The sequence below is a fragment of the Orcinus orca genome, chromosome 1, assembly GCF_937001465.1.
Source record: "Orcinus orca chromosome 1, mOrcOrc1.1, whole genome shotgun sequence".
NCBI lineage: Eukaryota > Metazoa > Chordata > Mammalia > Artiodactyla > Delphinidae > Orcinus > Orcinus orca.
Genome location: NC_064559.1, coordinates 8,421,452 through 8,448,797, shown reverse-complemented (window position 1 = coordinate 8,448,797; position 27,346 = coordinate 8,421,452). Strand labels below are relative to the sequence as shown.

Sequence of the window (27,346 nt, the reverse complement as noted above, 5' to 3'; positions counted from 1 at the left end):
GCGGCTTCTCACTTGTCTCAATTTATCTTTATTGGAATAAGAAAATTTTTCTTTTCATTTTTTACTACAGTATTCCACAAAAGAACTAAAAAAACAAATCCTATAGAAAATAATGTAGGGAAAAACAATACCATTAGAAATAGGAGCTAGAATATTTAAGGAGGGAAGAACAACAGGGGGTCCTAACCCCTACGTAACCCAAGAAGTAATGTGGTGGCTGACTGTGTTTTCCACCTTGTAGCTAAGACAACGCTCAGTATGTGAGGTCACAGAAAGGTTGCTGTGGAAGGTTCCCCAGGAGCACTGCCTCTGGGCCTTTGGGGAAGGGAAACGCAGGTTCTGGAAAAAGGTCTGTTGGCTGTGTGAGCACCTTCTGTACGAAGGCTTTTGCAGACAGGTACCTCTCATCTCTTCCCAGACTGTCCTCTTTCAGGCCTGCATTTGGGATTTTTTTTCTTTTACCATTTCAATGTTATCCATATAAATGTATTATTATTTAAATGATTGATCGCTTAAGTGCTTATGCCTTGCTAGACTGAATAGTAACTAACCAGATGGGGGAAAAAAACATATATACACACACTCAAAATGCATGATTTCTAAAATTCTGTTATCTTTCATTGTTTTCCCCTCTACTCTTTTTTTTTCTTTAAGCTGGTGCTGTTTGTTTTTAATTTATTTATTTAATTTATTTATTTTTGGCTGCATTGGGTCTTCGTTGCTGTGTGCGGGCTTTCTCCAGCTGCAGCGAGCAGGGTCTACTCTTCATTGTGGTGCGTGGGCTTCCCATTGCAGTGGCTTCTCTTGCTGCGGAGCACGGGCTCTAGGTGTGTGGGCTTCAGTAGTTGTGGCTCGAGGGCTCTAGAGCGCAGGCTTAGGAGTTGTGGTGCATGGGCTTAGTTGCTCCGCGGCATGTGGGATTTTCCCGGACCAGGGCTCGAACCCGTGTCTCCTGCATTGGCAGGCGGATTCTTTTTTTTTTTTTCTTTTTCTTTTTTTTTTTTTTTTTTTGCGGTACGTGGGCCTCTCACTGTTGTGGCCTCTCCCGTTGCGGAGCACAGGCTCCGGATGCGCAGGCTCAGCGGCCATGGCTCACAGGCCTAGCTGCTCCGCGGCATGTGGGATCTTCCTGGACCGGGGCACGAACCCGCGTCCCCTGCATCGGCAGGCGGACTCTCAACCACTGCGCCACCAGGGAAGCCCGGCAGGCGGATTCTTAACCACTGCGCCACCAAGGAAGCCCTTCCCCTCTATTCTTACTTTTTCCTCTGACAAATCCAGGCTGCTTTGCAGACGTGTAGGCAAACATGGCATTTACTGTGTCCTATATTAGGTCTGCAGTGGCCAGGGAGCTCTGGGGAGGGTGAGACACAGAGACGCTCACCCCGCACAAGGAGCCTGGCATCTGTCCACAGGCTGTGGCTCCGCGGGGACCAGCCTCGCCTGCCCCTGCACCCTCCCCTTGCTGTCCTTTTGCCAATTCATCACTCTGTGCAGAAGAGAAGCGACCAGATGGATTTTGGCCACAGCTAATGCTAATGAACTTCTATTTATGAGTAATCATTTTAAACAGAAAATGGAGTTTGCTGTCCTGAAGAGAAGATCAGACAGAGAAGACCAAAGCTCTCATCATAAGATGCTGTTTTCACTGATTGAAAACAAAAAGGCAGAGGAGCGAAAAGTTGTTGGTGAAAAGCAGTGGCAATCGAAAGCTAAGCCTATGAATACACCGAACAGAAAAGCCGTCTTTTTTCATGAGAGGAGGAAATGAATAATTCAGTTTCAGCTAGAAACAGCCAGCAATCAGATATCTGGAACAAGGGGTGAATAAAAACAAGATGACCTGGGAGCTAAAACAAAATGAGTAGTAGAGCCCATATCTTATATTTGTGTTATTAGCTGGTGACATCTGAAAACCAGGAGTAAAACACAATTCTGTGAGTTTGGATGGTTGACTGACATGGGCACCATAAGACAACCATCACACAGAACCACATTTGGAAGGTTTTTCACTTCAGGTAAGGTACTAAATCAGTTTTTAAAATTACATTCTAAGCTCTGATTAAATTCTCATTTTTGTCTTGGATTGAAAACACTTTAAATTCTACAGACATAAATGCCAACAAATTCTGGCCGCATTCTGTCCCTTTGTAGACACATGGATCTCATAGCTGTGCTGATGGTCTGTCTTCTGTTTTACACCAAGACATTGCAGATGCCTAGGGAATCCAGAAAGGGGGGACTGGAGGCTGCTCCCCGGAGCTCCTCGTGTCTAATCCCCTCTGATTCTCTCACGCTGATGAGCTGCGCCCTCTCGGCCTCAGGGTCTGTACTATGCTGTGACACTGGTAGGGCTTCCAGATTTAGCAAACAAAAATATAGGATGCCCAGTTAAATCTGAATTTCAGGTAAACAACAAAATTTTGTAGTATAAGTTTGTCTCGCGCAATAACCGGCATCCTGTATTTTATCTGGCATCCCTAGGCTATGTATAGGTGGTCTGCCTTGTCCCTGGGATCCCCCAGAGTCCCTTACACAAGCACGGGATGGCCGCACACCAACTGCTCCATGCCTGTGGCCTGCAGTATGGAGTAACTGCCTCTGCTGTCTTTTCCACATGTAAGACCCAGAGTGACAGTGATCTAAGGTACAAAGTTGTAGGTTAAAAAAAAAACAGTAGGAGGAGGATCCAGTGGCAACTGCAGGAGAAATGCTCTATAGATACTTCCAACTTCATGTTCACAGGTGGAGAATCTTTTGTAACTCTCTTGATCTTGACCTTAAGGAAGTCACTCTAACTCCTTGGATCCCAGCTTCATTTCTGACACAACAGTGCCTACACTGACTAATAACTCTAAAAGAATATGGTTTTAAACAGCCAGGCGTCTGTTGCATAGCTTGTTTCTCTTCATTTGCAGGGAAGAGACCTTTTCCCAGGTCACCAAGTATAAGGAGCACTTATAATAAAGAATGTTTTCTAAGCGCCAAGCCTTCTGGAAACGGAGTGTTGTTTGGGCGATGGGTCTTGGTGACTCTCAAGAGCCAGACGGACGTCCCAGGTCTCTGCTCTACAGGCTCTGTTGTTTGTGGGACTCCAGGCTATGCGGTCTCCCTGATGTCTGCTCGACTTCTCCTCCTTCCTATTTGCCAGGGCTGGATGCAAACTCTGGACCCCAAATTCAAAAGAGCTGAGAGAGGACCTGCTGAGGCAGATACTATTTACTGAAACTCCCGATTCTATGTTGTTTTGGAGACTAGACATTTGTCCAGATCACTATCCTTCCTCATGTTCAGGCTTCAAGAAATGCATCAGGCTAGGGCACCAAGCCCCAGATCTAAACAACCGTGGCCAGAGTTTCAGGATGATGTAACACATAGCTTAGCACCTTGTTGAGAAGGAACCACCTGCCCCAGTCTCTTCCTCCGAAGGGGCTTTGGGCACAGTGGGTACTTCAAAGTCTATGAATCGATTAGTATACTCCACGTCTTCCTCCCATGCACAGCTTCAAAGGACCCCTATCCACCCTAATGCAACTATTGCATTTATCCAGCAAATACAGACATCCAAGTTGTCCTTTCTCAGTGATGGAAAGTGGAAAGCTTTGGGTTATTCAGAGAATCAGAGGATTTTAAAGTTTGAAGTTACGTTAAAAATGTATAGAAGTGGGTACTTCCCTGGTGGCGCAGTGGTTAAGAATCCACCTGCCAGTGCAGGGACACGGGTTGGATCCCTGGTCCGCGAAGATCCCACATGCCGCGGAACAAGTAAGCCCGTGTGCCACAGCGCAGCCATATCTCTCTCTGTGTGTGTGTGTGTGTGTGTGTGTGTGTGTGTGTGTGTGTGTGTGTGTAGAAGGGGAAACTGAAGTACAGAAAGGAGGCTAAACAGCTAGTTGATGTGATCTCATTCATCATCCAGATTCCAACTCTGGGGACTGCCTCCCTTCTTTGCCTTTTAGTTACCACCAAACTATCTTATATCCTAGTCTCCCCTCCAGCGATGGCCAAACTACTACTATTCCTATCTTAATAATTTAGTTTTTCCAATCAAGAAAAAATGAAATGAAAAAAAAAAAAAAGACTGCCTCTATTTACAGTCACTTTTGGACCAAGTTCCTGTCCAGGCCAGAAGCTTAGGCAAGGATTATTTTCTTCTTTGTTTAGTTTGTCAACCCCCAATCTTGTAGTCAGAAAATAAGAACCAGCCATTTATGGGCTGTCGTCATTCTGATGAATGATGTGAACCTTCTATGCTCCCTAAGTGCATGTCTCCTACCTGACCCTTGATCCAAGGCATTAAGAAAAGCAATAAAATCATAAAACCTCACTTCTGATCACTGCATTCCGGCCAGAGGAGATCAGGGTGTCCTTACAGAATATCTATAATTAGATTGGGTTTGAAATTTGGACTGCTGCATCAAGTAGAAAAAGAGCATAGATTTAAATCACCATCTCAACGTGATTTAACATTGGACTGAAATCAAGGCATTTTGAACTAGCGACCTCACTGCAACACTTTATAAGGTGACACTTTATAAGGAGCTGGTTGAGTAGTTAGGTCTTGTACAAATGAGGGGTAGTACTTGGAAGTCACCAAACATTTTTGTTTAGCCCAATTAAGCAACAACAGTGAAAGGGAATAAAGTATTCTTGCCCCTCATGATACCTTGATATGCCATGTAGCTACAAACTGAACTTTTTTTTTTTAAGTTATTTTTATTTTCTTATTTATTTTTGGCTGTGTTGGGTCTTTGTTGTTGCGTGCGGGCTTTCTCTAGTTGTGGCCAGCGGGGGCTACTTTTCTTTGTAGCATGCAGGCTTCTCATTGCGGTAGCTTCGCTGCGGAGCACAGGCTCTAGGCGCGCGGGCTTCAGTAGTTGTGGCACACGGGCTCAGTAGTTGTGGCTCGTGGGCTCTAGAGCGCAGCCTCAGTAGTCGTGGCGCACGGGCTTTGTTGCTCCGCGGCATGTGGGATCTTCCCGGACCAGGGCTCGAACCCGTGTGCCCCGCATCGGCAGGCGGATTCTTAACCACTGCGCCACCAGGGAAGCCCTGAACTTTTTTTAATAACAATTTTATTGAGATATAATTTATGTACATAACTGCATCTATGTAAAGTGTACACTGCATTTTGAAAGATGTATAAACCCATGAAATTATGACCACAATCAAGATACATAACATTTCTATCAATTTCAGAAGTTGCCCCGTGACCTTTATGATCCATCCTTCTACCATCCTTTGCCCCTCAAGGAAACACTGATCTATTTCTGTCACTATGGATTAGTTTGTATTTTCTAAAATTCTATATAAATGGAAACATACAATATGTACTCTTTTGTTCCTGGCTTCTTTTCACTCAGTTATTTTGAGATTCATCCATGTTTGTGTATCCATAGTTTGTTCTTTTTTATTGCTGAGTAGTATTCTATTAGTGATGAACCTTGGGGTGTTTCCATTTTTTGGCTATTATGGATAGAGCTGCTATGAACATTTGTGTAAAGTTTTTGTGTGGACACATTTTTATCTCTCTTAGGTAAGAACCTAGGTGTGGAATTGCTGGGTCATGGAGAGATGTGTACTTAACTTTATAAGAAACTGCAAAACTGTTTTCTAAAGCAGTTGGTACCACTTCATATTCCCACTAGTTGTGTGTGAGAATTTGGTTGGTCCACATCCTCACCAACAAAGACACTTGGTGGTGTCTTTTTGTGTGTGTGCACATGCATGTGTGGTAAAATATGTTTAACATAAAATTTGCCATTTTAACTATTTTTAAGTGTAAAATTCAGTGGCATTAAGTACATTTACAGTGTTGTGCAACCATTGCCACCACTATCTATTTACAAAATTTTTTCAGCCCCCAAACAGAAACAGTAACAGTTAAGCTATAACTTCCCTTTCCCCCTTTCCTTAGCCCCTGGTAACCATTGTTCTATTTCCTGTCTCTTTGAATTTGCCAATTATAGATATTTCATTCAAGTCAAATCACACTATTTGTTCTTTTATTTATTTTTTTTAATTTTTAATTTTTTTAGATGTTGGGGGTAGGAGTTTATTAATTAATTAATTTATTTTTGCTGTGTTGCGTCTTCATTTCTGTGCGAGGGCTTTCTCTAGTTGTGGCAAGCGGGGGCCAGTCTTCATCACGGTGCGCGGGCCTCTCACTATGGCGGCCTCTCTTGTTGTGGAGCACAGGCTCCAGACACGCAGGCTCAGTAGTTGTGGCTCACGGGCCTAGTTGCTCCACGGCATGTGGGATCCTCCCAGACCAGGGCTTGAACCCGTGTCCCCTGCATTAGCAGGCAGATTGTCAACCACTGCACCACCAGGGAAGCCCCACTATTTGTTTTTTTGAGACTGGCTATTTCACAGAACATGTTTTCCGTGTTCACCCATGTTGTAGTATGTATCATTTATCTTATTGTGGTTTTGATTTTCATTTCCCTGATGATCAGTGATGTTGAGCATTTTTTCATGTATTTATTGGTCATTTGTGTATCTTCTTTGGAAAAATGTGTATTCAAGACTCTTGCCCATTTTAAAATTGGGTTGTCTTTTTGTTGAATTGTAGGTGATCTTTACATATTCTGGATATTAAACCCTTACCAGATATCTGACTTGCAAAAAATGTTCTCCCTTTCTGTGGGTTGTCTTTTCATTCTCTTGATAATTTCCTTTGATGCACAAATTAAAAAATTTTTTTAGGAAGTCCTAAAAAAATGTTTCGTCCTATGTTTTTTCTTTTGTTGTGTGCCTTTGTTGTCATATCTAAGAATCCATTGCTAAATCCATAGTCATGAAGATGTACCCAAATGTTGTATGCACCCCTTATAAGAATTTTGTGGATTTACCTCATATTTAGATCATCAATCCATTTTGCATTAATCTTTGTATATGGTGTGAGGCAGGGGTCCAAATTCATTCTTTTGCATGTGGAAATCCAGTTGTCCTGGAACTATTTGTTGAACAGAGAATTCTTCCTCATTGAATGGACCTGACACCCTCATTGAAAATAAACTGGCCAAAGAGGTGTGGGCTTATTTCTGGATTCTCATTTCTATTCCATTGGTCTGTAGGTCTATCCTTATACCAGCATCACACTGTTTTGATTACTGAAGCTTTGTAGTAAGTTTTGAAATTGGGAAATGTGAGTCCTCCAATTTTGTCTTTCTCTTTTCATGATTTGTTTGGCTATTTGGGTCCCCCTGCAATGCCATATAAATTTGATAATTGGCTTTTCCATTTTTGCAAAAAAGGCTCTTAGAATTTTGATAGGGATTGCATTAAATCTGTAGATCACTTTAGGTATTATTGACATCTTAACAATATTGTCTCCCCATCCATAAACACAAGATACCTTTCCATTTATTTATTCTTTAATTTTTTAATCAATGATTTGTAGTTTTCAGTGTACAAGTCTTCTCCTCCTTGGTTAAGTTTATTCCTAGGTATTTTATTCTATCAGATTCTGTTGCAAATGAAATTGCTGTCTTAATTTCCTTTCTGTAATGTTAATTAATTGCTGGTATAGAGAAACAACTGATTTTCATGGGTTGATCTTGTAATGCTGCAACTTTGCTGATTTTATTTATTAGCTCTGGCATCTTTCTTGTGTATTCTTTGGGAGATATATATTATTAGCTGTGGGTTTTTCACCAATGCCCTTTATTGTGTTGAGGAAGTTCCCCTCTAGTTTACTGAGATTTTTTTTATCATTAAAGAATGTTGGATTTTGTCAAATTTTTTTCTGCAGCAGTTGGAACAATCATACAGTTTTCTCCCCCTTATTCTATTAATGTGCGGTATTACGTTGACTTTCGTAGGCTGAACCACCCTTTCATTCTTGGGGTTGTGACAGTCTTTTAAACTTTATTCTACCTGGTGTGTGGTGGTATCTCAGTTCTAATTTGCATCTTGATGACTAATGATATTCAGCGTCTTTTCATGTGCTCATTAGCCATTTGTATATATATATATATATTTTTTTTTGAAAGGGGTGTTCAAAGTTTTTAAATGGTTGTCATATTCAGTTGCATGAAATCTTTTCATATTTTGAATACAAGGCCTTTACTAGATAAACGTATTGTGAATTTTCCCCCAATCTTCAGCTTGCTTTTTCATTTTCCTAACCATGTTCAAAGAGCATGTGCTTTAAAAGTCCAGCTAATCCTTTCTTTTTTTTTTTTATGGTTTGTGTATTTTGTGTTCTAAGAAATCTTTGCTTACTCAAAGGTTGCAAGGATTTTCTCCTGTTTTGTTTTAGAAGTTGTATAGCTTAGGTCCATTTATTTCAAGTTAAGTTTTGTGTTGTGTGAGGCAAAAGTCTACGTTAATTATATTCCCCAGTGGGATATACAGTTGCTCCAGCAATTATTTGTTGAAGACTTCCTTTCCCCCTTTGAATTGCCTTGGCACCTTTGTAGATCATTGAACACATACACGTGGATTTCCTTCTGTCATACCATGGTTTGATTATTGCAGCATTTGGTTCTGAAATCTGGAAGTACAAGTCCTCCAGTTTTGTTCTAACAAGTTCACTGACTGTCTTCTAGGGCACATGCATCTCCAAACATTTTAAAACCAGCCTGTCAACTTGTAAAAACTGCTGCAATTCTGGTAGGGATTGTTGTCAGGTCTATGGATCAGTATTGTTTTCATAAAATGAATTAGCGAGTATTTTCTCCTTTTTGAAGAGTGTTTTGTTGGATGGGTATTATATCTTACTGAAATGATTGCTAGAATTTACTGGAGAAGCATCTGGACCTGCAGTTCTGTGAGAAAGTTTTCAATTGTGCTATTTAGTGCTATTCAGTCTTTCAATTTTGAAGAAGGCTCTAGCCAAGCAGTTTTCTACTCCTGGAAAGCCTACCCGCTATTAATGCCACAAATGCTAACTAGAGGCAAAAAGTAATACTCAATAGAATTTTGGCTGGGAGAAAAGATTCCTGTCTATCAAGTTGCTATGCAGGTGGCCTAGAGAGAATTTTACTTTTCCTCCTAAAAAAGCATGACACATGGTAGGGAGGAATGAGCTCAAGTTTCTATCCCCATGAGTAGTAGTATCCTATATTTCTTCATTTTTTTTTTCCCCTTTCACAAATATATTTACCTTACCAGACACTAACTTCTTTAAGCTGGTACCATTTCTTGTTTCGAGAGCCCCGGTACCCAGCTCAGTGCTTGGCACACTGCAGACATTCCAATGTTTGCCAAGGTACAGAGAGTAATAAACACTGTTGCTCATGGTTCTGCACTGTTCTCGGGGCAAGAGACAAGAGGTTGATTTCAGGACTTACTCTTCTCAGGACCAGGAAGAAGAGATGCTCAGTAGCCTACACCAAGAGAGATTTAAAAGCTACCAGAATTCCTTAAAGAAAATTCCTTAGTACATGAGGCTCACCAAATGTTTATCTTTGAGGTTATTAAAATAGCAGATGGCACTAGAACTTGTGCCATAAACCCTAGATCACTCTTATTCTTTTTGAGGATGGAGGCAACATGATAGAAGAGAAAGTATAATGGCTTCGGGAGTCACAAGACCTGATTTAAGGGATGTGTGTTTACTGATCTAAGTAAGCATCAAATGAATAAATGTGAAAACACTATATACACTTCATAATTAAGTATACAAGGGTGGGTTAATATTAACTGAGCCCATAGAAATGAACAGAGTTATACAGGTCACGTTAGTGGGAACACAAATATTCAGTCTCTCTCTGGATTGGGATTAAACGTCACAAAGTCAACTTCAGCAAAACAGGTAATAGGTAAAAGATTTCTTGTCCTTTCCCCACCTTCCCTCTTTTACTTCTAAATTCCTACCCTTTCCTCCACCCTGCCATTCCAGCAAGATCCAATTCACATCTGTCCTTTCAAAATAAGGCCTACCTTCAAATTTTAAATCCTCTTAGCATAATTCACAGCTCAATATAGTAAACCTCCCAGAGGGACTTGATTTTTAAATCTAAAGGAATGAATTTTTAGAGTGAATTTCGGTTGCTGGGAAAGTGTTTTAGAAGCATAGGAGCGTTTACGTAGGGAGCTATTAGACTACCCAAAGTAATCTACTCGTGGTGCCAGACCAACTTCTGAAATTATTTTACTTTCACTTTAAAGCGGTTTTTCTCAGTACCCAAGGGGTTCAAATAAACTCTCTGAGACATGTTTTGGGTATAGATTTTAAATTACAAGCTTGATCTGTTACCCTCAAATACAGTTCTTAAGGAAGATTAGTTACAAATAGTTGTCAGTGCTTTCAAATGACAGAAAAAATTACATTATAGTAAAACTGGATGTTTTTTTATGCGAGAGATAACAATTTCTCTCATCACCAGATAGAATTACTCCAATTCATGCAATAAATGACAATTACATTTTTAAAAGTTGTCCTAATTTTTCTAGTTGAGATTTCATGCCTATTTTAAATCAAGACATCAATATGCTCCTGAGCTCACCTCACCCTCCCTGGGAAGTAGTGAGGACACACGTGGTTCTTCTGAGACTCAACTGGACTCCACAGAGTACCAAAGTATTATCTCAGTTCTTTCACCTCAGTGTGAAGGTTCCCAGGAAACCTTCAGTTTCAGAAGTCATGGTCCTGGTGGCCAATAGGAAAATATGACATACAGAGTTTTTAGGACTTCAACAGTGACCTAAAAAGGTGAACAGGAGGGAAACTTTGACTTATCTTCACATAAAACCGGCAGAAATCAGCATCACCAAATTTCTGTAACTAGAAATCATGAGGGTAAAACAGAAGAGGTTTGTCTCTGATGGGGATGCCCCTCACAGTAGACTTTGTGAATGTCTTTTACAGAACCACATAATATAGTACCATCAACATTTTACATATTTACATACAATTTGAATACAAATTCTTAAAATTTATAATAGAACATTAAAATAATCTTCTAATAAAATCAGCCTTAAGTATAAGGAATCTAGATTTCAGTATCTTGTACACTTCTAAATAAATATCTTTGATCTATAATCCTTGAAAATATTATAGTTTATGGTGACATGATACAGACAAGTCAAACCGTATTATAAGTAAAAATAAAACATCAATTTAAAAATAAACAAGCCTAAAACCACATTGAGCTGAAATTATAGAAAATCAAAACACTAAGTATACAGTAATTAAATATCTAGCATTGGGATAACCAGATGCATGCTAAATGACACAATTTCAACTTCTATAAAAAGCCCTTTAAAAATCATAAGTCTAAATAAATAAGCAGAAACACAAAGGGAGGTACTGTACCAGCCAGTAACAACTAGAAAGAAAACTCTCTTTTTCTTTCAAATGATCCTCACAGAAAAACATGAAATAATAGTCATTTCCAGAAAACTATAGTTCATGTGTTTTGTTTCTTTTAGAATGCTGCTAATGATATAAAAAGCCAAAGCAAGGCTTCCTAATTGTTAGACCACTGCACCTTAGAAAAGGAAATTGACAGATTTAAATAAAAATCAGACATTTGCCTATTTAAGATATGATTGAATTTTCGCCTAATGACCTCACATTAGGTCTAAATCAAGCCCATGATATGAACGCACATTCAAGCATCTGAATGTATGATCTGTTAATACTGAATTATATGTGATGATTTAATTTCATTTGCCAAAGTATTAGTTTATTTTACATAAGGCCAGAATTAAAACATCTAGAGCAGGAACTAATACCTTATTTATCTTTATAGAAGGGTTCTTAGATTCTCAGAACATAATAGGTGCTCAGTAAGTATTTATTGAATCGAGATGAATCCAGCATTTATTATATCAGGAAGCACTGAATCCACGATGAAACTGGTTGCCTGACACTCAGAGGGAGCTCTTTAATTTTACCTCTAGGCCTGTGATTAATTTCTGGCTAGTTAATGAAGTTAACTGTCACAGATCTGTCACAGTTTCTTAATTCAGGGCCAAGATTTGTACCGTTCATCTGTTCCACAGTTAAGCCTTCTTGAAAGTTTTGTGGCTGCACATCTATAGTCATGTTGAAAGAATAATCTTTGTTATTCTACGTTGGGTTTTTGCTTATGATAACTGTCTGAAATACACAAGCACACACACACAAACATAATCATTTCACAAATGGAAACCTGGAGAGTGCCCAAAGGCTAAATTACATAGCTCCCAAGGTGAACTAAAAAAAGACATTGAAACTGTAAGGTAACTCTTTTTCATTACACACAAACTTATTGCGTGATGGCTGGAAGCAATGTCTTTGGACAAACGGTTATAAACCACAAGTGTCCTTAGCCATTAGCCTGACAAGGTAGCCCAAAATGGTTTGGCTCCAACACTGCCCTGTTTAATTCTGTAGCTCATTACACTAGGAAACAGTGAGGAGGAGGTGGACATGCTCTCCAAAGACCATTCCTTCCATCCACAGTGCTCAGATCAATATCTGTATCATTATGTGGATTATTCTGAGTTCCTCTGTTTTGCCAGTTAAAGCTGCTGTTTCTGATGTTTGTGGTTCCTCACTGGGGAAGGGAGGCGCATGTTACAGAACTCTTGAAATAAAAGCTATTTAGAAAGTTTCACTCTTTGATTCTCACGGCCAGCATGCCTGTCCCTCTTGAATGCTGCTAGGAGAGGTAGATCCAGTGTTTAAGTCCTGCCATTCCCTGCAGTAACTTAGTGTAATAGAAATCCATGTTGTCTGCAAAGTCTGTACAAACAGGCGACTCCGTGTCACCAAAAGTGCAGTATAATGCAGTTCCTCCCACACTAAGGAAAACCGTCACTATGCACAGCAAGACCAGTAAAATACAGGAACCACCTCCAACTTCATCTGCAAACAGGAAAACAGAGTAAGGTTAAACTGACACAAAATTAATGCCTAGTATCTGCTGTCTGCTCACTGATTAAGATAACTAGATGTTTCTAATATTAGTCCTCTATGGATAGTCACTGACAGGAAGCTAGGACACCAATGACTATACAAGGACCTATTAGTTACCATAAAGATATATACTTGTAGAGCCTGTGAATGCTAAAATTAAAACTAGCTCATTTATACAATGAATATAACCATTTCCATAAAAAAAGAAGAAAAAAATGGCAATACTTCTCTGATGTGCTCATAGCATTATTTTAGAGTACAAATTATATGTAACCTCACTATTACAGTATCTTTGGAGTTCACATCATGGGGCCACCTTAAAGCAAAGTCAATCTGATATTAAACAAACAAGCAAAAATGTCTGAGTGGGATCTTGCATCTTAGTAATACTCAATTTTATCTTTCAGTGGAATAGTGAAGTTCTAGCTAGTACAGTAATTTCATTTCTTAAACAACTTTCGCAGGCTTGTTTTTAATAAAAATGTCCACATAAGTCTTTCTATATTGAAGAGAATAACTACTCTCTGTTGAAAGTCTTAATGATCACTCATAATTAAAGAAAAATTAAAAATATTTGGAAAAGACTAAGAAGTTTTATGATCAGCATGATGAGGGTGTACCAAAACCTTCTTGGAAGGTGATCTGGCAGTATCTATTAACATTTTAAATTAATTTATCATCCAGCCTGGGGCACTTTTGACAGTGAAAGAGTGTTAAGTGAATGCAGTGCTGGGACAATAGGTATAAACAAGGAAGGACTGCCTGAGGCCAACTGGTCCATATGGTCCTGATCACCTAGCCTAGCAAATCCACTTTCAGGAATTAAGCCTACAGATCTGCACAAAACACAATAGCATATTTACAAGCATGTTCACTGCAGCAAAGTTTGTTATAACATAAAGTTGAGAATAACTTAGTTATTCTAGTTACAATGGAAGAGTTAAATAATTATGGGAGATTCATATCATGGAATACTATGCAACTGTTTTACAGAATGGAGTAAATTTAATACATTGTTCAAAGAAAGAGGTCCAAGATTGATGGTTAAATTAAAAAGCCGTGACATAATGGTATATAATGAACCATTCATGTTAAAAAAAAAAAGGGCACATGTGTATGTACACACATATACATGCATATATACAGAATGTGTTTTGAAAGGATGGTAAGAACTTCAATCAATACCTGGGGGAAACCCCCAAGGGAGGGAGGGTTGGGAGCCTTAAACTTTCTACTTCATTATTGTCTAAGTTTTTTCATGATTAGTGTATATTACTTTTATGATTAAAAAAACAAATTTTACAAAACCCAATATAAACCAAATAGAATTTATTTGGAAGATTTTACAGTAATATGTGAATATATTCTCCCCATAAAAACTTAAACATGAAAGTATCTAAGAGTCTAAGGGACTCTTCCCTTTTATTCCTACCCAATCATATTCCCCTCTCAACCAAGAGGTAAACACTGTTAAATATGGTGTGTATCCTTCCAGATCAAACACATGTGGTTTCAGGATTTTTATAAAAACAGGATTATGTAATTGTATTGTCCTGTGATTTACACATTTACAGTTTAATAGATTTTAATAGTTAACAGACATTAATAGATTTAATAATTTATACTTAGCATAATTTTTATACATACAAATAAAAAGGATCATATCATTCATGTTGTGTTTCTTGGGGTTTTTTTGGTTTTTGGTCAGTTCAGTATTTTTACCATCTTTTCTCTTTTTGGCATGATTCCCACCCACCCTCTTATCTTTGTTAACAATCTAGTTTACGTACTTTTCTGGGTATTTCTTCATTCTCATATATTTATATACAAACATTTAGATACAATTTATTTTAAAACATCTACTTTGTTTTAACTACATGCACTGATAGTATTTAGAGCTGTGCTGTCCAACATGGAAGCCAGGAGGCACAGGCGGCTACTGAGCACAAGTTACGTGACTTAGTGTAAGACGAGATGGCTACTAAGGGAACTAGGGACTGTCAGTTCTAAATCCTGGGTTCCCCCTACTATGTATGCAATGATTCAATACCAATTGGTACAAACAAAGAATTGAGCACTTTATCTGGAGAGGACTGTGATAGTTACAAGCAAGGTGCAGAGGTAAAATGAGGGGTGGGAACAGATTATTTCCAAGGTTCCTACCAGCTTTATAATTGTAAAAATTTAGAAACCTCTACTGCTATCACTTTATGTCATATTTAGAAAGCATATCTACACGTTGACACTGTTATTTTAACAATGCAGTTGTTTTATAAACATGAAAAGCATACTGACAGGTTCTTGGCTATATTTCTACTCACTCTGATTTACCTAGGACCTAGACAAATTTAACCACTACCTTAAATATAAGCCCAGGAGGAAAAAAAAAATCAAACAATAGCAACAGTGTTAAACTGTACTCTTTTTTTTTTTTTTTCTGGTACGCGGACCTCTCACTGTTGTGGCCTCTCCCGTTGCGGAGCACAGGCTCTGGACGCGCAGGCTCAGCGGCCATGGATCACAGGCCCAGCCGCTCCGCGGCATGTGGGATCTTCCCGGACCGGGGCACGAATCCGTGTCCCCTGCATCGGCAGGTGGACTCTCAACCACTGCACCACCAGAGAAGCCCTAAACTGTACTCTTGAGAGACACCTCTTTCTACAGAGTCAAGAAGAAATCACCGAAGAGAAAATATTTGTAATCCATAAATATTTTCCACATCAGTCAAGAAGGAGTATGAACTGCCACTGAAAAGAAGACAAAAATAGCAGGCTCACTAAAAAACAACAAACAAAAACTAGAAAATAAAACACGAAACAAAGAAACTGAAATAAGCTCTGAAAATTGAGGACTATCTGTGGGACAGGAAGGCAATGAGATGAATTTTGCAACTTGCTCACTTATTTGAGCAAAACAAGTTGCTTAGGAATTATTTAAGAACTGATGATAGTTTGATCCTCTGTGTTTCTTTACAGAAGATAAAGCAACTAAGTCCACATATTCTTTACAAATCCTGTTACCAAACACCTTATTGTACATTAATTCATTCTTTCAGCAAACACTGATCAAATCTGTGTTAGACACAGTCTGAGCACTTTACCTTGATCTAAGCTGTCGTCTATTTCTTGGAATCTCACTCTTCGCTTAGATGGTTTCTGTTGCATCTGGGCAGGATGATCTCCTACAGTATTATTCCTCTTCTTTAATATAGAGACCAATCCTTCAGCATGAACAACCTGTCAGAGATTGTAAGCACTGTTTGTTATATTATGGCGGGACATATCAGTGATGTTTTACATGTAATGGTAAGAAGGCTAATTCAGTTCAAGGGGTATCTGAAGTCCTATTAGAGGTTTAACCAATTCCTATAGAAAAAAATCACAATCGTCAAAATCTAACAGAATAATACTTTCTCTTGTCTTCAGATATTGCCAAATACACATATCTAAAACTCTGATTGCTCTTCTAAAGCCCTGAATTGATTCCAGGGCCAGGCAGTGTGACACAGCATGGACTGGAAATCAGGCCTAGTTTATCCTCATTTATAGCTCCGCTTCCCTGTTAAGTCATCTATAAAGTGATTCCTTATGGCCTCTCTTTGCTTAACCATTAGTCCTGGGTTTTGCTTTATAACAGAGGCTGCTTTTTTCATTCATCAGCAATTTTTAAGAAATGAACATGTGAGACTTAAAATATATTCGATACCAACTTTTAACATCAAAATGAGTGTTGTCCTCAGTTCCTCTGAGAAGCTACACATTTACTAAATAATGTTCTAGTGCTCTAAATGTCTTAAGGACTTCTCTTCTAGAATATCTCTTAGACCCAGTTTACTAGGGACATATTACCCTGTAGTATGCAGAGGGTGGCAAACTATGGCCACTAGGCCAAAGGCCTGCTGCCTAGTTTTGCAAATAGAAGTTAATTGGAGCACAGCCAAGGTTACTTATCCACATATTGTGTATGGCTGCTACAACGGCAGAATTGAGTACAGACCATAAAGACTAAACTATTCAGTATTTGGCCCTTAGAAAAAGAAAAGAAATAGAAAAAGACTTCTATTATTTCTTTAGTCCCCCTGCTACCCCTTTCTATGCTGTCTTCCCAGTTTTCACTTGGGACACCTCTCTTCTGCCTCCACCCCACCCTTTATTTAGGAACAAAGACAAAACAGAAACCCTTGCCATTTAGGAGTTAAAAGACTCTGAGGCACAGGGAGAAAGAGAACAGAATCAGTTGGTAGAGCCAACTGGGAAGCTGGAGGCCTTACCATAGGCCCCCCTAGGCAGTAGGTTGATTCACAGAAGTTGACTTGTGAGTTGCCTGCTTGAACAAGCTGTAGGTGATGACATAGGTGGGCATTGTGGCCCTAACACTGCTGATGTCAGTGACTTGCTGGTATCCGATCACTGTAAGCTGAGGACTTCCTGTAATGTCATTTATCGGATCAATGGTATAAAATATTTAATATGACTTCCAGTTCCAGCCAGCCACCTCTGATAATGAGCTATACATAAACATTACAGATTCTATTAGTTCTTTTTATAACTCAATGCTTTTAGGGCCAAATAACTCAATATAGTCTTCTACTGGGCTTCCCTGAACATGGGTCTATAGAAACCATTATCTCAAAAAAAAAAAATAAGTTAGCAATTTATTCTTTTTATAGAAAATATGTATTTCAGATGATGTAGTTCTTCTGAGAAAGCTAAAATACTTTAGTGACATTAAAATGATAAGTACAAATTATGCAAAGGAATAGTTTTTCAAATCTTTCGTTAGAAAGCAACAATATTAAAGACCATCTTCATACAGCAAAGAAAAATGATTTTACAAGTACCTTGCTGAAACTGGGTACTTGAGGAAGGGAAAGAAACCCTAATAAGTTTCTAAAGAGCAAGACATGGAAAATGGAAATTAATTTTAATGAGTATATTACTACTAAAGATATATCATTGACTTTTTAAATTTTTAGTAAATGTAAAAAAAATAGGAACTTTTCATAGATTCATTCACTATCTATTTCATTCCATAAAATAGTACATTTACCAAGAGTGAATTCACCTACCATAGGTGTTTTGAAGTTGCTTTAACTACTTAGAAAAAACAATCCTATTAAGAATAGTTACAAAGACAAGCTCCAGAGTTGCATTACTGTTAACTGTATGTCTTTATGATCTGAGTTTTGAATCTGTAAATTCAAGAGACAGACCCAATAATAAATCAAAAGACACTGCAAATATGAATAAATGGATGTTGAAAGACCAAGAGAAACTCTCAAAATCATCTGGAAAGACACAGAATGTGCTTCCAAGACCTAGAAGCTAGTCCTAGTGCAGCAGCTGTTAGGCCCCTACCTTACCTCCTGCTTGCCCTAATCTGGTGTGTTGGGCTCCAGAAGTCATATAGTTAAGGGATACAAGACTTCCCAAGTGGCCCCATCTTATTTACTATGGATGGCAATGAACTTTGGCAAATTTTTGAAAAAGGGAAGAAGTAAGAGTATGAGACATTACAGTTGTGTGGGATGAGCCAACATTTTATCTTGACACCCTCCCCACTCAACCCTTAATTCCTGGCAAAAAATCTATCCACAGCCTTTACATGCTTTTCCTTTCTCTCTCCCACCAAGAATCTTTTGTTTCAGCAGGCCTGCTCCAGTGTCTGAAGTGAAGGAATGTGTTCTTCTCCATTATTTCCTTTCAGTCTTATTCAGGGATCTTCTCCAGGGATCTTTCTTTTTTTAACTGCCCTCTTGTCCTATAGTTTATAGGGATGGTGGGACCAAGTTTAGGCATAGGAGATGCAAGCCAAGGGGGAAACTCTTAGAAGACAGGTGGGTGCGGTCCTTTCTGTTCTGACAAGAGTTTGGGGCAAGCGTCTTAGAACCTACCCCTAGTACAGAAATTCCTACTTATCATACCAAGACAGTCAAACAAAAAGAAATGACTTTGGTAGAGTTTACCTTAATTTTATGGTAGAAGGCAAGTAAGTTAAAACAAAGTCATGGTCTTAGTCTACAGTTTCATTCAGAAGACTGCCAAGTGTTTCTAAGTAGGTTGGGAAGTTGAGTTAGGGCTCATAGAAATGTGTCTTCTCCAAACTACTCTTAAAAAACATTTCTATGCCTTTTAATTTTTTAACATAATGTCAATATTAAAAGGTTAAGAAACTTTAAACCTCAAAAAATAAAGCTTTAAAAACTAAATTTAGGGAATTCCCCGGCAGTCTAGTGGTTAGGACTCCACGCTCTCACTGCTATGGGCCTGGGTTCAATTCCTGTTCAGGGAACTAAGATCCCACAAGCCGCATGGTGCGGCCAAAAAAAATGTTAAAAAAAAACCAAACTAAATTTAGTTTCCCGCTTCAATTACCAAATTCCTTTCCTACCAAAAGAAAGTATACCAAGCCTTTACACTGAGAACAAAAAGATTGTCTAAGCTGTAATTAGTGTAATTGTTACTGGTGGTACTCTATGAATAAGTGCAGAATTAAAACAAATAATGAAACATCCATCCGACCTAGCCCTGTATATTTATAAATAAATAGCTCTTCTGCACTTCCCCCTCAAACAGCAGTGATCATCTTAAATAGCATTTTAATAATGAACTGTTTGTAAAAAACAAAATTATTCTGCAACTCTGCTGGCACATTCAGAGAGGCCTTGCTGTTAGATCTGCCTCCTCAAATTAAAGGAGAAAATAGATACCGAATAATATTCTTTTACTGATCAAGGCTTTACTCAACCCAGAAACTCAAGGTTGGTAAATTTTGCTTGGTTTCCAGATAACTTGAGAAATAACATTCATAAATCATATTAGTATATTATAAACAGCTTAAATGCCAGCAATTTCACTGTAGAGGATGAAATTCCGGTCATTCAGGGTCAAATTTTCCAGTACTGTTCTTCACTGAAGGAACAAGTCATGGTTCTCTGCCTGGTCCTTTAGATTTGGGCTCCATAATAAGAACTATGATTTAGTGAACCTGCACTTTATGTAAAGACCTTTACATAATATTTCATACTTAATCTTTACAACTCTATTATACAGGCATTACCAGTCCTATTTTACAGATGAAGAGGCCAAGCTGAGAAAGCTTAAATAACTTGCTTACATTTGTAGCACCAGTTATGGGCAGAGTTGAATACTAACTCAAGATTAAACCTCTTGCCATTTCCCTAATGCGAAAAGATCTTATTTTCTATGAGTATTAAAATTTTGCTTAGTGTCATTTGTTATAATACATATTACAATTCAAATTAGATGAACAGAACTTTCAAATAAACCTAATAAGTTTCTTTTGTCTTTCCAAAACACTTTATAGCAATAAATCCTTATCTTATACATCACCTGAATTAAGAGATACTTAAACTAATGGCTAAAACCGTCAGTCTAGAGACACTGCGGAGGAGAAGGTTAGATGAAAAATCCTTTGTGTCATTCAATAATCCGAAAGTACATTAATGTCATGGCTACTACTACAGCAAATTAATATAACAAGTCACAGCAGGAGCAAGAGGAGGCAGCTAAATGGAGGAAATCCGTCTTCTAGAAATAACACGACGGTGCTCTCTGGCACTACAATGCTGCATCTTAGAACAAGACAACATGGAGAGTAAAAAACAAATGATGATGAAGTACATTGATATTGAATTTTTCAAAGATTAATTTAAAAAGGAAAAAAGGGCGCATGCGTGGTCCTACCACAATGTCGGCGCCTAGTCCATAGTGAGGGTGACAAGAAGTTAGTTTTCTTAGGACCAAGGAGGCAACCTTGCACCTGCAGGAAGACTTGTTGCCCCACCCATAGGGAGGAATAAGCTTCCTGTTATGGCTGCAACTGCTAAGAAGCCGGCCTTGCTGCGGTTTCTCCCAGACATTTTATAGATACCGTGTGGCTGACAGGGTCTTGGTGCTCCAGTCCGGTGTCAGGCCTGACCCTCTGAGGTGGGAGAGCCAAGTTCAGGATATTCGTCCACCAGAGACCTCCTGGCTCCATGTAATATAAAACAGCAAAAGCTCTCCCGGAGATCTCCACCTCAACACTAAGACCCAGATGCACTCAACGACAACAAGCTACAGTGCTGGACACCCTATGCCAAAAAACTAGCAATACAGGAACACAACCCCACCCATTAGCAGAGAGGCTACCTAAAATCATAATAAGGTCAGAGGCACCCCAAAACACACGACTGGATGCGGTCCTGCCCACCAGAAAGACAAGATTCAGCCTCATCCACCAGAACACAGGGACCAGTCCCCTCCACCAGGTAGCCTACACAACCCACTGAACCAACCTTAGCCACTGGGGCAGACACCAAAAACAACGGGAATGACGAACCTGCAGCCTGCGAAAAGGAGACCCCAAACACAAAGTTAAGCAAAATGAGAAGACAGAGAAACACAGCAGATGAAGGAGCAAGGTAAAAACCCACCAGACCAAATAAATGAAGAGGAAATAGGCAGTCTACCTGAAAGAGAATTCAGAGTAATGACAGTAAAGATGATCCAAAATCTCGTTAATAGAATGGAGAAAATACAAGAAACGTTTAACAAGGACCTAAAAGAAGTAAAGAGCAAACAAACAATGATGAACAGCACAATAACTAAAATTAAAAATTCTCTAGAAGGACACAATAGTAGAATAACTGAGGCAGAAGAACGGATAAAGTGACCTGGAAGATAAAACAGTGGAAAGAACTACTGCAGAGCAGAATAAAGAAAAAAGAATGAAAAGAACTGAGGACAGTCTTAGAGACCTCTGGGACAACATTAAACGCACCAATATTTGAATTATAGGGGTCCCAGAAAAAGAGAGAAAGAGAGGGACTGAGAAAATATTTGAAGAGATAATAGTTGAAAACTTCCCTAATATGGGAAAGGAAATAGTCAAGTCCAGGAAGTGCAGAGAGTCCCATAAAGGATAAATACAAGGAGAAACACTCCAAGATACATATTAATCACACTATCAAAAAATAAATACAAAGAAAAAAATATTAAAAGAAGCAAGGGAAAAACAACAAATAACACACAAGGGAATCCCCATAAGGTTAACAGCTGATCTTTCAGTAGAAACTCTGCAAGCCAGAAGGGAGTGGCAGGACATATTTAAAGTGATGAAGGGGTAAAACCTACAACCAAGATTACTCTACCCAGCAAGGATCTCATTCAGATTTGTTGGAGAAATTAAAACCTTTACAGACAAGCAAAAGCTGAGAGAGTTCAGCACCACCAAACCAGTTTTACAACAAATGCTAAAGGAACTTCTCTAGGCAAGAAACACAAGAGAAGGAAAAGACCTACAATAACAAACCCAAAACAATTAAGAAAATGGGAATAGGAACATATATATCAATAATTACCTTAAATGTAAATGGACTGAATGCTCCCACCAAAAGACACAGACTGGCTGAATGGATACAAAAACAAGACCCATATATATGCTGTCTACAAGAGACCCACTTCAGACCTAGGGACACATACAGACTGAAAGTGAGGGAATGGAAAAAGGTATTCCATGCAAATGGAAATCAAAAGAAAGCTCGAGAAGCAATATTCATATCAGATAAAATAGACATTAAAATAAAGACTATTACAAGAGACAAAGAAGGACACTACATAATGATCAAGGGATCAATCCAAGAAGACGATACAACAATTATAAATATTATGCACCCAAAATAGGAGCACCTCAATACATAAGGCAACTGCTAACAGCTATAAAAGAGGAAATCAACAGTAACACAATAATAGTGGGGGACTTTGACACCTCACTTACACCAACGGACAAATCATCCAAACAGAAAATTAACAAGGAAACACAAGCTTTAAATGACACAATAGACCAGATAGATTTAATTGATATTTATAGGACATTCCATCCAAAAACAGCAGATTACACTTTCTTCTCAAGAAATCATATCAAGCATATTTTCTGACCACAACGCTATGAGATTAGAAACCAATTACAGGGGAAAAAAACGTAAAAAACAGAAAAACATGGAGGCTAAGCAATACGTTACTAAATAACCAAGAGATCACTGAAGAAATCAAAGAGGAAATCAAAAAATGCCTAGAGACAAAGGACAATGCAACACGACAATCCAGAACCTATGGGATGCAGCAAAAGCAGTTCTAAGAGGGAAGCTTATAGGTACACAAGCCTACCTCAAGAAACAAGAAACATCTCAAATAAACAATCTAACCTTACACCTAAAGGAACTAGAGAAAGAAGAAGAAACAAAACCCAAAGTCAGCAGAAGGAAAGAAATCATAAAGATCAGAGCAGAAATAAATGAAATAGAAACAAAACAATAGCAGAAATCAATAAAACTAAAAGCTGATTCTTTGAGAAGATAAACAAAATTGATAACCCATTAGCCAGACTCATGAAGATAAACAGGGAGAAGACTCAAATCAATAAAATTAGAAATGAAAAAGAAGTTACAACAGACACCACAGGAATACAAAGCATCCTAAGAGAGCACTACAAGCAACTCTATGCCAATAAATCGACAACCTGGAAGAAATGGACAAATTCTTAGAGAGGTATAACCTTCCAAGACTGAACCAGGACGAAATAGAAAATATGAACAGACCAATCACAAGTAATAAAATTAAAACTGTGATTAAAAATCTACAAACAAACAAAACTCCAGGAGCAGATGGCTTCACAGGTGAATTCTATCAAACATTTAGAGAAGAGCTAACACCCAACCTTCTCAAACTGTTCCAAAAAATTGCAAAGGAAGGAAAACTCCCAAACTCATTCTATGAGGCCACCATCACCCTGATAGCAAAACCAGAAAAAGATACTATGGAAAAAGAAAACTACAGACCAATATCACTGATGAATATAGATGCAAAAATCCTCAACCAAATACTAGGAAACACAATTCAACAACGCATTAAAAGGATCATACACCATGATCAAGTGGGATTTATCCAGGGATGCAAGATTCCTCAATATAAGCAAATCAATCAATGTGATACACCATATTAACAAACTGAAGAAGAAAAGCCATATGATCATCTCAACAGATGCAGAAAAAGCTTTTGACAAAATTCAACACCTATTTATGATAAAAACTCTCCAGAAAGTGGGCATAGAGGGAACCTACCTCAACGTAATAAAGGCTATATACGACAACCCCACAGCCAACATCATTCTCAATGGTGAAAAACTGAAAGCATTTCCTCTAAGATCAGGAATAAGACAAGGATGTCCACTCTCACCACTATTATTCAACATAGTTTTGGAAGTCCTAGCCACGGCAATCAGAGAAGAAAAAGAAATAAAAGGAATATAAATTGGAAAAGAAGTAAAACTGTCACTGTTTGCAGATGACATGACACTGTACATAGAGAATCCTAAAGATGCCAGCAGAAAACTATTAGAGCTAATCAATGAATTTGGTAAAGTTTCAGGATACAAAATTAATGTACAGAAATCTCTTACATTCCTATACACTAATGATGAGAAATCTGAAAGAGAAATTAATAACAATTAAGAAATTATTAATTAAGAAATTAATAACAACAAAAAGAATAAAATACCTAGGAATAAACCTACTTAGGGAGACAAAAGACCTGTATGCAGAAAACTATATGACACTGATGAAAGAAATTAAAGATGATACCAACAGATGAAGAGATATACCATGCTCTTGGATTGGAAGAATCAACATTGTGAAAATGAGTATACTACCCACAGCAATCTACAGATTCAGTGCAATCCCTATCAAATTATCAATGGCATTTTTTACAGAACTAGAACAAACAATCTGAAAATTTGTACGGAGACACAAAAGACCCCGAATAGCCAAAGCAGTTTTGAGGGGAAAAAAACGGAGCTGGAGGAATCAGACTCCCTGACTTCAGACTATACTACAAAGCTACAGTAATCAAGACAACATGGTACTGGCACAAAAACAGAAATATAGATCAATGGAACAAGATAGAAAACACAGAGATAAACCCAAGCACCTATGGTCAACTAATCTATGACAAAGGAGGCAAGGAAATACAATGGAGAAAAGACTGTCTCTTCAGTAAGTGGTGCTGGGAAAACTGGACAGCTACATGTAAAAGAATAAAATTAGAACACTCCCTAACACCATACACAAAAATAAACTCAAAATGCATTAGAGACCTAAATGTAAGACCGGACACTATAAAACTCTTAGAGGAAAACATAGGAAGAACACTCTTTGACATAAATCACAGCAAGATTTTTTTTGATTGACCTCTGGTGGTCCAAATGGGACCTAATGAAACTTCAAAGCTTTTGCACAGCAAAGAAAACCATAAACAAGACGAAAAGGCAACCCTCAGAATGGGAGAAAATATTTGCAAACGAATCAATGGACAAAGGATTAATCTCCAAAATATATAAACAGCTCAGGCAGCTCAATATTAAAAAAACAAACAACCCAATCCAAAAATGGGCAGAAGACCTAAATAGACATTTCTCCAAAGAAGACATACAGATGTCCAAGGAGCACATGAAAAGCTGCTCAACGTCACTAATTATTAGAGAAATGCAAATCAAAACTATAATGAGGTATCACCTCATACCGGTCAGAATGGCCATTATCAAAAAATCTACAAACAATAAATGCTGGAGAGGGTGTGGAGAAAAGGGAACCCTTATGCATTGTTGGTGGGAAGTAAACTGATACAGCCACTATGGAGAACAGAATGGAGGTTCCTTAAAAAACTAAAAATAGAACTACCATATGACCCAGCAGTCCCACTACTGGGCATATACCCAGAGGAAACCATAATTCAAAAAGACACAGGCACTCCAATGTTCATAGAAGCACTGTTTACAAATAGCCAGGTCACGGAAGCAACCTAAATGCCCCTCGACAGACGAATGGATAGGGAAGATTTGGTAAATATATACAATGGAATATTACTCAGCCATGAAAAGGAACGAAATTGGGTCATCTGTAGAGATGTGGATGGATCTAGAGACTGTCATACAGAGTGAGGTAAGTCAGAAAGGGAAAGACAAATATCATATATTAACGCAAGTATGTGGAACCTAGAAAAATGATAGAGATGAACCAGTTTGCAGGGCAGAAATTGAGACACACATGTAGAGGAGAAATGTATGGACACCAAGGTGGGAAGGCACCGGGGGGTTGGGGGTGGTGGTGTGATGAATTCGGAGATTGGGATTGACATGTATACACCGATGTGTATAAAATGGATGACTAATAAGAACCTGCTGTATAAAAATATAAAATATAAATAAAAAATAAATTAAAAAAGGGATCATGATCTGTGGTGTTTATCCCAGGAATGGAAGGATTCTTCAATATATGCAAATCAATGTGATAAACCATATTAACAAATTGAAGGTGGAAAACCATATGATCATCTCAATAGATGCAGAAAAAGCTTCTGACAAAATTCAACACCAATTTATGATAAAAACCCTCCAGAAAGTAGGCATAAAGGGAACTTACCTCAACATAATAAAGGCCATATATGACAAACCCACAGCCAACATTGTTCTCAATGGTGAAAAACTGAAACCATTTCCTCTAAGATCAGGAACGAGACAAGGTTGTCCACTCTCACCACCACTATTCAACATAGTTTTGAAAGTTTTAACCACAGGAATCAGAGAAGAAAAAGAAATAAAAGGAATCCAAATTGCAAAAGAAGTAAAGCTGTCACTGTTTGCAGATGACATGATACTATACATAGAGAGTCCTACATATGCTACCAAAAACTACTAGGACTAATCAATGAATTTGGTAAAGTAGCAGGATACAAAATTAATGCACAGAAATCTCTTGCATTTCTATACACTAATAATGAAAAATCTGAAAGAGAAATTAAGGAAACACTCCCATTTACCATTGCCACAAAAAGATAAAAATCCCTAGGAATAAACCTACCTAAAGAGACAAAAGACCTGTATGCAGAAAACTATAAGATACTGATTAAAGAAATTAAAGATGATACAAAGATGGAGAGATATACCATGTTCCTGGATTGGAAGAATCAACCTTGTGAAAATGATTATACTACCCAAAGCAATTCACAGATTCAATGCAATCCCTATCAAACTACCAGTGTCATTTTTCATAGAACTAGAACAAAAAAATTAACAATTTGTATGGAAACACAAAAGACCCCAAATAGTAAAAGTGATCTTGAGAAAGAAAAATGGAGCTGGAAGAATTAGGCTCCCGGACTTCAGTCCAGACTACAAAGCTACAGTAATCAAGACAGTATGGTACTGGCACAAAAACAGAAATATAGATCAATGGAACAGGATAGGAAGCCCAGAGATAAACCCACGCACATATGGTCACCTTATTTTTGATAAAGGAGGCAAGAAGATACAATGGAGAAAAGTCGGTCTCTTCAATAAGTGTTGCTGGGAAAACTGGACAGCTACTTGGAAAAGAATGAAATTAGAGCACTCCCTAACACCATACACAAAAATAAACTCAAAATGGATTAAAGA

General features: G+C 38.3%; 1 protein-coding gene across 5 annotated transcripts in view; it reads right to left on the bottom strand.

The window, feature by feature from the left end:
• Positions 1-221: 221 nt before the first annotated feature.
• CNST (consortin, connexin sorting protein) overlaps positions 222-27,346 on the bottom strand; it is a 125,299-nt gene continuing 98,174 nt past the window's right edge. For 4 of the 5 annotated variants that reach the window (XM_049713540.1, XM_012533602.3, XM_049713537.1 and 1 more), the window contains 2 exons: positions 15,957-16,092; positions 222-12,805 (listed from right to left, as the gene is read on the bottom strand). In XM_049713540.1, coding sequence (XP_049569497.1) covers positions 12,600-12,805; positions 15,957-16,092 — 342 coding nt within the window. In that variant the 3' untranslated portion in view covers positions 222-12,599. Of the gene's footprint in view, positions 12,806-14,170; positions 15,604-15,956; positions 16,093-27,346 lie in introns of those variants that run through there. The other variant, XM_033430337.2, reaches the window with a different exon arrangement.